This window comes from Mytilus galloprovincialis, chromosome 2 (assembly GCF_965363235.1).
Source record: "Mytilus galloprovincialis chromosome 2, xbMytGall1.hap1.1, whole genome shotgun sequence".
Lineage (NCBI taxonomy): Eukaryota > Metazoa > Mollusca > Bivalvia > Mytilida > Mytilidae > Mytilus > Mytilus galloprovincialis.
Genome location: NC_134839.1, coordinates 86387303 through 86402212, shown reverse-complemented (window position 1 = coordinate 86402212; position 14910 = coordinate 86387303). Strand labels below are relative to the sequence as shown.

Below are 14910 nucleotides of genomic sequence, written 5' to 3'. Positions count from 1 at the left end.
AATATTAATAAGTCCAACAACACCTAAAATATTCTTTAAAAAAGTAATAAAATGAAACACGTTATTGAAGGCATACAGTATCCTGTAAATGAGAAGATATTTGAATTTTGATCAGTTCAGTCTTCATCTCCCAGATGTCTTTTTCAATGTCTTTTTGTTCAGGAAATTTACAAAAATATCTTATATCTAAATAGGCAAAGTAAAAAGGAAATTAAAATGTTCTGTTTTGAACGCTTTTAAAATTCAAGAAAGCAAAAGACACACGATATTATTAAACAAGTTAGTATATAAAAACCTGTGAACCAGATTGTATCCAAATGTATTTCCTATTTTGTGTTCTGTCGTTCAGACCAATCCAATACTCATTGTCATTTCTGTTGATACTACCTGCAAAATATTACATAACTCACTTAATCCGTGCAGCTTACAAAACAGGATATAATTCAAATGGGACTGTATTCCACATTTATAAACACACATTTTCTTTTTTTTCTAATTTTCTAACCACTCACCTATGACAAAACTGTGTATAGTATTAGTATCAACAGTAGCTAGATCACCACCTTGACTCTGACATGACTCTCGAGCATCTAACCAAGTTTTCTTTGTGTCATTAAACTGAAAGCACCGCCCACTTTTTAATGTCCAGTGGTCATCACATATCAAGGAAGCTGTTATATAATGCAAAGTATGTAAATTAATCAAAATCATGTGACAAAATATTGAAGCAGATTATCAGGTTAGCGAAATGCATAACGAAACAAAAAATATATTTTCAACATTGGATCGACACTGTACTCTTTTTCAATAATATAAATGAAATCACGTGTCGGTATACTCGCACCTTGTACGGTATAATCAAATTCAATATTACAAATATACTCATGTGTTGCAATTGGTGAAGTCACAGCTTTAACGAGTTGACCATAATAATGCTGTTACTATTATGATTGTACTTATGTGTTGGTGTTTTCACCGCTTGTATTAGTTTATTAAAGCCACGATACAAAGGTGCTCACGTTTTGGTGTTGTCACCGCTTGTATTAGTTTATTAAAGCCACGATACAAAAGTACTCACGTTCTGGGTGTTGTCACCGCTTGTATTAGTTTATCAAAGCAACGATACAAAAGTACTCACGTTTTGGTGTTGTCACCGCTTGTATTAGTTTATCAAAGCCACGATACAAAAGTACTCACGCCTCGGTGTTCTCACCGCTTGTATTAGTTTATTAAAGCCACGATACAAAAGTACTCACGTTTTGGTGTTGTCACCGCTTGTATTGGTTTATCAAAGCCACGATACAAAATTACTCACGTTTTGGTGTTGTCACCGCTTGTATTAGTTTATTAAAGCCACGATACAAAAGTACTCACGTTTTGGTGTTTTCACCGCTTGTATTAGTTTATTAAAGCCACGATACAAAAGTACTCACGTTTTGGTGTTGTCACCGCTTGTATTAGTTTATCAAAGCAACACTACAAAAGTACTCACGTTTTGGTGTTGTCACCGCTTGTATTAGTTTATCAAAGCCACGATACAAAAGTACTCACGCCTCGGTGTTGTCACCGCTTGTATTAGTTTATTAAAGCCACGATACAAAAGTACTCACGTTTTGGTGTTGTCACCGCTTGTATTGGTTTATCAAAGCCACGATACAAAAGTACTCACGTTTTGGTGTTGTCACCGCTTGTATTAGTTTATTAAAGCCACGATACAAAAGTACTCATGTTTTTGGTGTTTTCACCGCTTGTATTAGTTTATTAAAGCCACGATACAAAAGTACTCACGTTTTGGTGTTGTTACCGCTTGCACGGGTTGATCAAATCCAATAATACAAATGAACGGTTTCGGTACACCACAGCTAGATGTAGTTCTCCACTGCCCCAGTACATCATCTGTAGTGTAAAAAATAACAAAAATATCGAAGAAACAAGTCAGTTAGAAAGAACAATAGCACCATTACAAATACGAAAAGATAAATAATAGTAATGTAGTATTCTAATACACATCTCATTCAAAGTAATACCGATATAGTTTTGTACAATGTCTGATTTTCTAACGCTATAACTATATAGTTAAAAAACAGAATTCACCAAAGTTTTTGTTAAATTATGCTTGAAATGATCAAGCGACAGATGTGTGACTCTTTTTGTCATGTTAATTTACTTGTTCGATAACAACATATCCCTGTCTGTAATAATGTGCCATTTTGAATATACAAAACAATTTAAAAAAAACTTGAAGCGATCAGAAGAATTCCAACGGAGGTTAATATGTGACAGCAATGGTCCTGTTTAGTCTTTCCATTATGTTTTACACTACTAATATACATTACACCGATAAAAACTTGCATGTGTGTAGTATATATGCTAGACTCAGATCGACGTCCGGTCTCTAATCGACGTCTGTTCCTCAAATCGACGTCCAAATCTGACGTCACATTCTCAAATCGACGTTTGATCCTTTAATCGACGTCCAATGTGCCGTCATGTATTGCCAAAACGACGTCCGATTTATAATATTTTGATATGAGCGTCACTGATGAGTCTTATGTAGACGAAACGCGCGTCTGGCGTACTAAATTATAATCCTGGTACCTTCGATAACTATTGTAGTCTTCTTGATTTCCAATATCAATGAATAATACAATAATAAATTGCTGCACTTACACTTATACATGCATATTGATAAATGGCATATAAGTATACGTATATAGATATAGGAACCCAACGACAAAGAAAACAAAACGACATTTATATTGGGCAACACTCAGTTTTCAACAATGGACAAAATGAAGGAGAAAATACCAACTGTTTTTAGGGTATTATGATTTGAACTCTGTAAGATATACTAGTATTAAACAAATTCATTAGTTTTACACCTGGAGTGAAAAATGTACAAAATAAATTGGCATTATGTTTTTATGTTGTGCTGTTACACCACTGTTCCAGGTTAAGGGAAGGTTAAGCGCTCACAAACATGTTAAACCCAGCCAAATATTTTATGTGTCTGTAGTTTAGTGGTTCACCGTTGTCGTTGGTTTATGTCTTGCATATTTGTTTTTCGGATTTTTTTGTTATAAGTCAGTTTTTAGTTATATTATAATTGTTTTATATGTTTCATGTCGTGGTGGCCTTTAATTGCCGACTTTATCATTGTTGAAGGATGTACAGTTGCCTATAGATATAAGAAGATGTGGTATGATTGGCAATGAGACAACTCTCAATCCAAGTCACAGTTTATAAAAGAAAACCATTATAGGTCAAAATACGACCTTAAACACGGAGCCTTGGCTTACACCAAGCTAGCTATAAAGGTAAAGGGCTATATAATTGCTTACATCTACTTCATTTCAACTCTGGTGTATAGTTGTCCGATTAGCTATCACACCACATCTCATTGTTTTTTAATAAGCTCTTAAATTACAACAAAATTAATATTACAACCTGTAAACATCGGTAGCACATTTACAAAATTATGTTTTAATACCTTTGATTTGTCACATATACTATGTTTTGGTGTAAAAATATTGACTTACAACTGTCTTTACTCCTCTCTCGGACAATTCAAGTTTTAGTTCTGTAATTTCGGCAGTTTTATTCATTTGTTTTAGATATATTTCCGTATAATACGGCATGTTGGCCAAAAATGTCTGAGTCTTGGCGTTTGGATCTTTCCATAGGTCCATTAAAACGGACGTCGATTAGAGAAGTTAAAAATTGGACGTCGATTAGAGAAGCAAAAAATCGGACGTCGATTAGAGGGTGATATAATTGGCCGTCGATTTGGAATCTTATTTTATTGTGACGTCAGCATTGGACGTCGATTTGAAGAACGGACGGCGATTAGAGACCGGACGTCGATCTGAGTCTTACATATATAATGGTGAATAAATGATTTTTTATCATTTATTCACACTGAGACGTGTACTTTTCATTTTTGTTTCAGAATGATACTCAGAAATTAACATTTAAAGAAACAGCAAAACCTCGAAAAAATACTGGAGTTGCTCCTGGGAAATATAGACCAGACAGTGGAATAGAATGAGAAGAAAAACAGAAGCATCTGTTTGAAGACAAACTCTTCTGTTTTCTGGCGTTGATCGTTTCGAGATTTTTTCTTGACAGCGGACAACATTTCAAGATATTTTTTTCTTGGGTGTTAGTTTTTTTCATATCATTGAAAAGTAAAATCAGAAAAATACTGAAATCGAATCGAAATTGGTGCAGTCTTAAACTAAAAAAAACCTATTTTCATATGAATTACGTAGAAATGTTTTCTACATATGATGATAGATATAAAGTGACAACCCCTCGCCTATAGTGTACGTTAGTGGAAGTGTTACTAACCTGTATTGATGTAAACACAGTCTTGTCTGTTTGCTGTATTAGCAGGAGGATTAACTGCCCAGTTTTGATATTTAATCTGTTGTCCATAAGACCAAGTGTAATTATTAGTGTTGTTGTCTGTAAAATATACTGTATTTTAAGTATTGTATTCTATTTCGACAGGGATTATGTAATTTTATGATGTCAACTTATGTTTTTCATTTTTTAATCTTTTTTTATACATGTTATCGAGAAGAGCATTAAAAATTATATAAAAATAGTTCTCCTAGAATAAATCCTGTTGTGTTCCAACTATACACGAAATGAAAGAGACGATTTAGAAGGTAGATAATTACATTTATCGATAGTATTATGCCGTGACCTAGAAATTATAGCGATTTTCAAACACATAAGTATAATTTTATGTGTTCTTTGGGGCTGTAAGAATTTTGTTTTTAACTTGACTGCAATTGATTTTCAATCAATGTTCACAAATGACTCAAACATTCGATATTGATTGATTCCATGTGATTCTTAAGTATCTATTAAAATTGAATTAGAAGAAATGTCGTTTTAACTTATACAAAATTCTATACAAAAAACGTGGTATTTTTTTATCAAAATAATAAAAAAATAAATTGTATGGAAGGTTTTTGACGCATACTTTTTCAAAATATGAAAATTTTGCAATTTGTATCATTGTAGAAATATTATGAAATAAGTTTTTTTAAATAAAATTACTCTTACTTTTGCATTTTATGCCCTTGAGTGAAAACAAATACTGGAAAAATTAGGTGAAGACCATTACATTTCGTTATATTGCTCTAATAGTTCGGAGAAATTACCGTGAAGACCATTGCATTTTTTTATATTGCTCTAATAGTTCGGAGAAATTACCGTGAAGACCATTGCATTTTGTTATATTGCTATAATAGTTCGGAGAAATTACCGTGAAGACCATTACATTTCGTAATATTGCTCTAATAGTTCGGAGAAATTACAGTGATGACCATTGCATTTTGTTATATTGCTCTAATAGTTCGGAGAAATTACCGTGATGACCATTACATTTCGTTATATTGCTCTAATAGTTCGGAGAAATTACCGTGAAGACCATTACATTTTGTTATATTGCTATAATAGTTCGGAGAAATTACCGTGAAGACCATTACATTTTGTTATATTGCTATAATAGTTCGGAGAAATTACCGTGAAGACCATTACATTTCGTTATATTGCTCTAATAGTTCAGAGAAATTACCGTGAAGACCATTGCATTTTGTTATATTGCTATAATAGTTCGGAGAATTACCGTGAAGACCATTACATTTCGTTTTATTGCTCTAATAGTTCGGAGAAATTACCGTGAAGACCATTGCATTTTGTTATATTGCTCTAATAGTTCGGAGAAATTACCGTGAAGACCATTACATTTCGTTATATTGCTCTAATAGTTCGGAGAAATTACCGTGATGACCATTACATTTCGTTATATTGCTCTAAAAGTTCGAAGAAATTACCGTGAAGACCATTGCATTTTGTTATATTGCTATAATAGTTCGGAGAATTACCGTGAAGACCATTACATTTCGTTTTATTGCTCTAATAGTTCGGAGAAATAACCGTGAAGACCATTACATTTCGTTATATTGCTCTAATAGTTCGGAGAAATTACCGTGATGACCATTACATTTCGTTATATTGCTCTAAAAGTTCGAAGAAATTATCGTGAAGACCATTGCATTTTGTTATATTGATCTTATAGTTCGGAGAAATTACCGTGAAGACCATTACATTTCGTTATATTGCTCTAATAGTTCGGAGAAATTACCGTGAAGACCATTGCATTTTGTTATATTGCTATAATAGTTCGGAGAATTACCGTGAAGACCATTACATTTCGTTTTATTGCTCTAATAGTTCGGAGAAATTACCGTGAAGACCATTGCATTTTGTTATATTGCTCTAATAGTTCGGAGAAATTACCGTGAAGACCATTACATTTCGTTTTATTGCTCTAATAGTTCGGAGAAATTACCGTGAAGACCATTACATTTTGTTATATTGCTATAATAGTTCGGAGAAATTACCGTGAAGACCATTGCATTTTGTTATATTGCTCTAATTGTTCGGAGAAATTACCGTGAAGACCATTACATTTCGTTTTATTGCTCTAATAGTTCGGAGAAATTACCGTGAAGACCATTACATTTTGTTATATTGCTATAATAGTTCGGAGAAATTACCTTGAAGACCATTACATTTCGTTATATTGCTCTAATAGTTCGGAGAAATTACCGTGAAGACCATTACATTTCGTTTTATTGCTCTAATAGTTCGGAGAAATTACCGTGAAGACCATTACATTTTGTTATATTGCTATAATAGTTCGGAGAAATTACCGTGAAGACCATTACATTTTGTTATATTGCTATAATAGTTCGGAGAAATTACCGTGAAGACCATTACATTTCGTTATATTGCTCTAATAGTTCGGAGAAATTACCGTGAAGACCATTACATTTCGTTTTATTGCTCTAATAGTTCGGAGAAATTACCGTGAAGACCATTACATTTTGTTATAATGCTATAATAGTTCGGAGAAATTACCGTGAAGACCATTACATTTTGTTATATTGCTATAATAGTTCGGAGAATTACCGTGAAGACCATTACATTTCGTTTTATTGCTCTAATAGTTCGGAGAAATTACCGTGAAGACCATTACATTTTGTTATATTGCTATAATAGTTCGGAGAATTACCGTGAAGACCATTACATTTCGTTATATTGCTCTAATAGTTTGGAGAAATTACCGTGAAGACCATTACATTTTGTTATATTGCTTTAATAGTTCATTTCTATGTATGTTTCATTTTCGTTTATTTTTGGTTGCATTTTTCAGTGTTCTGTTGTTTCGTTGTTTTCCTCTGATAGTTTATGTGTTTCCCTCGGTTTTAGTTTGTAACCAGTATTCTCTCAAACAATTTGATACTTTTAAACAGCGGTATACTACAATTGCCTTTATTGCTCCTTATTTTGTAGCGCTAACTGATGACTTTGCTTAGAGATATTTTGAAATATACAAACATTCCAAAACAGACAAACAAATCATTGAAATTATTTTGTTTTATTCAGGAAAATAATGCATAGAAAAGCAGAAAGCAATTTTACTATGACCGGCCATGAACCATAATTTTCTCCGATCCTTCACAAAAGATTTACGAAGAAAATAATTTTTACCTGTACCACCAATCCAGAATGAATCGATACGAGCGTCTTGAAACTGAGATAAGTAAGAATTGATAAAATTGGTGGCAGTTTTTCTGAAACAAAACATTGTTGAAACGTGCATTAACTATATAAATAACGGCTGCTGGATATTTCATCCAGTATTGGTGATTGACATGTAACACATGAAAATTTTGACTTAAATATTGACAAGTGGGGAAATTAAATTATGTAAACTATTACGGTACTTTATAAAATTATTTCAATAAGTAATTTTTTTTAATTCTACGAAGAATTTTATAAACAATTGTTATGCTTCTGATGCTTGGCAATACATTTCATTGCATTTTAATGCTAACGAATTTATGTGTGATATCTTTGAAGTATTTAATATTGACTTTCATTTTAATTCCATGGTATTATTAAGGGATGCACTAACAACTGTTGCATAACAATTTCATTAAATACCCATATGATTCTACTAATCTTCCGCCTTGGGTTTTACAATATTGGTCGGACTGTTGCCATGACAACGTATATTGTGTGTTGAACTGGTAACATCTATTTTGGTGAGCTAACCAACCTGGCTGACAAGTTCCTGATAAAATAATGAAAGGGTATAGATTAAAGAATATTTAAAAGCGCATATATGCATTTTCTAGACGCTGGACAACCAAGACTATTAGTGTTCAGTCCTCAAGATATCTTTAGTGTTTGCATGTTATTGACGTATACCGCCAATCTCCGGTTATTATAACAGGTTATTTTTAACTAATGGCTCTAAAGAGTCTTGAATCGCTCATCTAGGTATAAGTGTATCTTCAACAATGGACACTATCCACTAGTGTGGACTAAATTGAATTGATGACAAACATCTCTATTTTCGTTGATCTTGAATTGATGATCATTTTTTCTGATTACAGTTTCGCTCTATCTTTTTTTGTTATTGCCCAAAACACAAAAAAACAAATGGTGATCAAATTGTTATTTAAGGGCAATCACTTCTATAAAGTCATTCAAGAGTCTACTTATGGTTTCGGCAAAAATTTAGTCTTTTGTAGATCTTGTCTTTTGATAAGGAATTATAAACATTGACTGACGTATTCGACTGTGTTAATTTATTCGAGGGTCTAGCCTTGCTGATAATTTTTACTATATAAAGTGACTATCTATCTGTTATAGTTTTATGTATCAGGCACAAATGCCATAAAATTGGAAAATCGTCATTAAAGGATAACAACTCCAATTGAAATTACGATTTCAACAATGTTTACATATTTCAAGATATGTCCTCTGATCTATTTCAGTTACTTAAGTTTCAATCTATTCATTATAGTTTTCCAGATATATGGCAAAAAGCAATATAAAAAAAATGATAAAAGAATATCTTTAAGGGCAATAACTCAAATAACAGAAGAATATGACAATGTTATTCATTTGTACATTTTATTATGCTGATCATGTTTGCCTATTTACGTTTCTGTCTATCTACTATAGTGATATATAGGGTAAAAAAGCAAATATAATAGAAATCGTCATTAAAGGGCAATAAATTTCATCAGGAGTCATTGTGATGTATTTGTAGATCTTCCCTTGCAGATATTTTTTTTTTTTTGGTAAAAGATTTGACGAAATTAGACAGTAAGCAGATTTCAACATTTGGAACACTTATTATCCTGTAGGAATTTTTCTATTTATAGCAGTTTCGAAAAAAATAAAAAAAACAATTGTATTTCACCTCTATGCTCTATGTTAGCCAAGTCGGCCATATTGGGTGCATGGCAATCGGGGTCAACGCTAAACTGAATACACTAATCAAAATTGAGGTCAAGTTTGGTTGAATTTGACTGAGTAGTTTTAAAGCAGAAGAATTTTATGGAAGTAAACAAATGATGATGGACAACAGACGACGACGGACTCCAAGTGAGGAGAAAGCTGACTTAGTTCTGTGGATCAGGTAAGTTAATTGAAAAAAGTCCAATTTATTTTTCAGTTTATCATTATAAAATTAAGTACACATTTTGAAATGAGAATTCATCACTTGAATATTTGCCTTTGTAATTCGAAATGTAAATCGAAAATGTATGTTTTTAAAAATCTAAGTTCTGATATGATTTGAAATTTTTGATGAAAAGCTTTTGTCTGAACATACCTACACCACCATAGGAACGCTAAAAGAAAAATGTGAAGCCCTAGATGTATAAGTACTAATGTACGTGAAGAAGAACTGATTGCGATTTAAACAAATCGCGTTCAGAAACAGAGGTCTGTATACATAAAATCAACTGAGCTTTTTTTTTTTTTTTAGCAAATTACGTTTTTCCAATTTAATTGTAGATGGGAACAGCATTGATTGCTAATGTTACTTATTTGTATGTAGAATATTTCTAAACTATGATGCTTTGCATTACTTCAAATGTAGGTAAAACACCAGCACCTATAGTTGTTAATTTTTGTGTCATGTTTGTCTCTTGTGGGGAGTTGTCTCATTGGCAAATATACCACATCTTCTATTTTTTATATTCTAGTGACAGAAAACTGTGAGCCTTTCATACAATTTATTATATGTGAGCAAAAACGGTTAAATATTGCAGTAATACAAACGACAAGGTAGTCTGAAATATGGAGGCTTATGACTTATTTTCTGCTTTTTGATTAGTAGAATTTTTGTTCCTTTTTGTAAAAATGAATGCCATTTATACTAAATATTCCCATCAAAAACTTTGTACCAAAATGTAAGTTTAGACAACAACAAAAAAATAGTACTTCCCTGCATAAATATAATGAACTATAGGGAAATTTATATCCATAAGATAAGCTGATAAGAATTTTGTAAACAAAAAAAAGAATGGAACTGATAAACGTTAAATAGTAGATTATATAGATGAAGGGGGTGCATGTTTATAAAATCTCAAAGTCACTCTTCTTAAATCAAAGAGAGTATAAACAAACCGAACATAAAGTGCACGGATAAATGCTTGTAATGGGTGTAATGTATGAGTGTAATATTAATCAAAATACTCACCTTCTGCTTTTTTGCACACGAAATTTCTTTTTGTTGCACAAGTATCTGTTGTCCAAGCTACATCAGATGAATCGGTGCTATATTTTACATACACACACGTATTGTTATACTGAGAGCTGTAAAGTATACATAATGATAAAAACAAACCGATAGATGATGCAAACCTAAAGTTCAACATCGAATTATTGAAGAAGAACTTAGCAGATTTTGGAAAGTATTTATCCCATAACCAAAATTGTTTCGAGAGAAAGACTACATAAGGAAGTTCGTATACAAAAAAAATATGTTTGGTTTGAGATGTTTTTCGATGCCTACAAATACACGTAAAAGATCTAGAGGAAGGACAAATGCCCTCTGAATTAATTGCAATAGTTATCAAAAGTATATAACTATTGGCAAACGAGGGTATAATCAAAGAGTCTTTTATTCTTTATCCCAATTAACAATATCACAGCTCCATACATGTTTATTACTTAAGGTTTTTACAATATTATTGTTTATTTCTATACAGATGACGAAATTATAAGCGCTCGAGAGAAGCTAAAATGTAGTCAAATATAATAAGAAGAATAGTTTAACTATGTACAAGTGTCTTCTTACATCACAAATTGATTCGTTTTTGGCAAGAGACGTCCTTAAATGCAAAATGCAAAAATCGAAAACGTGACTTTACTTTGTTGCTTCAAAAAAACATTCTTTAGCATCTTGTTACGGGGCGCCGAATGGGACTCTTGTGGTTTTGTACAAAATTCAATTTTGTCATAACAAAATCTTTTTGTCTTGACAAAAGTCAATTTTGTAAAAAAAAGATACGCAAATATCAACTTATTTGCATACAAAATTGACTTTTGTTACCTGATATGGAAATTAAAACACAAAAGTCAATTGTGTGAGACAACATTGGCTTTTGTGAGACAAATGACTTTTGTGAGACAAAATTGACTTTTGTGAGACAAGTCAATTTTGGGACGACAAAATTGACTTTTGTCTGACTTTTGTGAGACAAAATTCACAAAATTCACAAAAAGTCAATTTTGTGTCACAAAAGTCGATTTTGTAGGTAAATTAGTTGACAGAATCCAAACTAAACTAATTTGCCTACAAAATTGACTTTTGTGTCCAATTTTCAAATAAGGTAACAAAAGTAAAGTCTGTGTTACTAAAATGAATTTTGTCATGACAAAAGTAACTTTTGTCCACTGAATGATAATTTTGTATGACAAAATTTTAAATTTGTAGTTTGCTACAAATTTTGTTAAACTGAACTCATTTTTGATGAACAAAACTCACTTTTGTCCGTACAAAATTGAATTTCGAGTACAAAACCACAAGAGTCCCATTCGGCGCCCCGTACTTGTAGCGTTAAATGAAAATTCGATTTAATGGAGATATGTAAAACGGTAAAATAAAATGTACATCATAAGGATTTTTTAATATTCAAGAAATAGTTTACACTTGCAGTACAGTACAAATATCGATGTCGATTACATGCGTAAACAACAAATCATAACCAAAGCATTTAAACCAGATAATTAATGATTGTGAGCTGTAAAATGTACCCTAAAAAAATCATCAAATCCAGTAAAGCCCTTTGAACAAATACAATTTATTAGCGTTGATTTTATTTTTATGAAAATTACCTTTGCATAATAACAAATATAAACGATGGTTAAAACAGTATTTTTCTTTATATATGGCAGCAATCTTTCTATCATAATCACTTAATCGGGCTTTCCGTAACGACACACACTTTTGATTTACATACCTTTGAAGAACAGGTGTTGGTGACCAGTAAGCTAACCTTGGGGTTAATGTTTCATTGCCTTTTGCCAATAACCAGGTATAACTATTCCCCTGAAATTCAAATTGTCATGTTTCTAAGCAGTAATCAAGGTAATTAGATAAATTCAACAAGGAAGAGATATATACTTCGGTAAGATCTCATAAACATGTTTAACCCCGCTGCAATTTTGCGCCTGCCCAAGTCAGGAGCCTCTGGTCTTTGTTAGTCTTGTATGATTTTTAATTTTAGTTTCTTGTGTATAACTCGGAAATTAGTATGACGTCCAATATCACTGAAGTAGTATACATATTTTTTAAGGGACCAGCCGAAGGACGCCTCCGGGTGCGGGAGTTTCTCGCTACATTGAAGACCCATAGGTGGCCTTCGGCTGTTGTCTGCTTTATGGTTGGGTTGTTGACGCTTTGACACATTCCCCATTTCCTTTCTCAATTTAAATTTTTACCGAAATACTAAGAAGTTGCAACAAGAGATCGGTTGGTATAAAGAGATGTCATTTGTGTTTAAGCATCTTCAGTTAAGCATGAATCCGGTGCAATATTCAACTGAAAATCTTAACAAGGCGGAAGATACCTAGGAAAGATTAAAAATGCATAAGGCTAGAGGAACTGAGAAACTGACAAGGTCATCATGGTCATGGCAAAACTCTTAAAACGACGAAGAGACAAGCAGGTTCATAAGGCACTACAAATGTGGCATTTAGACAAAAACCTAACCAAAGATCAGAAAGCAGTCAAATGCCACAATGGGTCTTCAACGCAGAAAGAAAATCCCGCAGTGGAGGCGGGCTTCAATTGGCTGACTGATAGTCATTAAAAGTGCAAATTCGTTGATTAGCCTTTTGCTGATGGTATAATCGATGATAAAAGGACGGTATTGTGGTTACAATTGGAATTTAAACATAACCCTTGTCATCGGTAACAGGGATATTCCATAACGGTAAACAAACTCGTGAAGGCGTTCGTAATTTTTTGGAAAGAATGAAAAATAAGCAGGCGCTGTTGGAATTGCTTCAAAGAAATGGAAAGTACACAATTCGAGAGCTAAATGATACTTTCTGTTGTAAATATTTTGTCTTAATCGAGTCAATTTCTAGATGTAACATAGGATGTGAGATTAAACTGTATCTGTGATATTCTTAATATTAAGTTCAGTATAGTCACCAAATTCCAATTATTTCGGAAGAAAATATGTTTATAGTGAATCCTCGTTGTTAAATAATAATGTTACCTTCTTTTCTTTCTTCCTGTGAAACTAGAACTAAGTCAGCATCGAGCTAATATGAATAAATTAGCAAGTCTTGGATAATACAATGCTTGTAATTATGTAATCTTACTGTCAAAAATGAATAATAAAATATCTAATTTGTAATTCAATTTCCCCCCTAAAAACAAATTTGTAACGTGGTTTATTTTACCTGAGGATATGACTTAACCCCTATCCAAAAATCTTTCTGAAGATTTACACTGAAGTCATGTATTACAGTTTCTTCTGTAGAACTTTCTACGGTAAACAGGTTCCCTCCTTGTTGATCACACTGCTGTCTAAAATGGAAGAATGAAAATATTTGCTTTTGTTTTGAATTTTAAACCTGATGCCTTTTGTTATCTATTATTCATGTGTTTCTTTGCCTAATACGTTCTTCTATTTATTTGTATTGTAGTCCTGTATTATTATATTGTCATTTTAATGTTATATTTAACAATGCCATCAAAGTGCAAGGTTTGGTATGCCACAAAACCAGGTTCAAACCACCATTTTTTTCTTTAAAAATGTCCTGTACCAAGTTAGGAAAATGGCCATTGTTATATCATAGTTCGTTTCTGTGTGTGTAACATTTTTACGTTGTGTTTCCGTTGTGTCGTTTGTTTTCTCCTATATTTGAGTGTGAATTCATATTATTCATATTACTATAAGACGTGTCACTGTACTTTTCTATCCCAAATTCATGTATTTGGTTTTGATATTATATTGGTTATTCTCATCTGAGTTTGTCTAATGCTTAGTCCGTTGCTGTGTGTGTTACATTTTAATGTTGTGTCGTTGTTCTCCTCTAATATCTAATGCGTTTCCCTCAGTTTTAGTTTGTTACCCCGATTTTGTTTTTTGTCCATAGATTTTTGAGTTTTGAACAGCGGTATACTACTGTTGCCTTTATTTGAACATTAAATAATAGTTTATAATTTCGTTTGTTGTTTTTGAATGAGTTGATTAGAAGGAATTATTAATCGAAAATTGAAATTTTGAAAAAATACATTTACATAAAATTCAAATATAATTGCAGATTGTTCCGTTTATTGTATCTGGCCTAAATCTAGAACATTTTGAGAAAATATAAGAGTAATAATCATTGGAAATAAAAATATATATATACTTTAACGTTAAAACTTACTGGGCTCCATCCCAGGTGGCGCCATTTTGACCATATACTCTGTAACAGAAATTATTAAACGACTGCCATTTTCTATCGGCTTCGCAAGTCAGTGGAATTCCTGTTAAAATATTCATAAAAGAATTACCATAC

At 32.3% G+C, this 14910-nt stretch overlaps 1 protein-coding gene across 1 annotated transcript in view; it reads right to left on the bottom strand.

Annotated features, from left to right (window-relative positions):
• LOC143064703 (macrophage mannose receptor 1-like) overlaps positions 1-14910 on the bottom strand; it is a 67597-nt gene that overhangs the window by 39005 nt on the left and 13682 nt on the right. Inside the window, exons 5-14 of the mRNA XM_076237736.1 lie at positions 14779-14878; positions 13804-13930; positions 12351-12439; positions 10586-10701; positions 8029-8158; positions 7573-7655; positions 4351-4467; positions 1789-1896; positions 513-671; positions 296-387 (exon numbers count right to left, since the gene is read on the bottom strand). Coding sequence (XP_076093851.1) covers positions 296-387; positions 513-671; positions 1789-1896; positions 4351-4467; positions 7573-7655; positions 8029-8158; positions 10586-10701; positions 12351-12439; positions 13804-13930; positions 14779-14878 — 1121 coding nt within the window. The remainder of the gene's footprint in view (positions 1-295; positions 388-512; positions 672-1788; positions 1897-4350; positions 4468-7572; positions 7656-8028; positions 8159-10585; positions 10702-12350; positions 12440-13803; positions 13931-14778; positions 14879-14910) is intronic.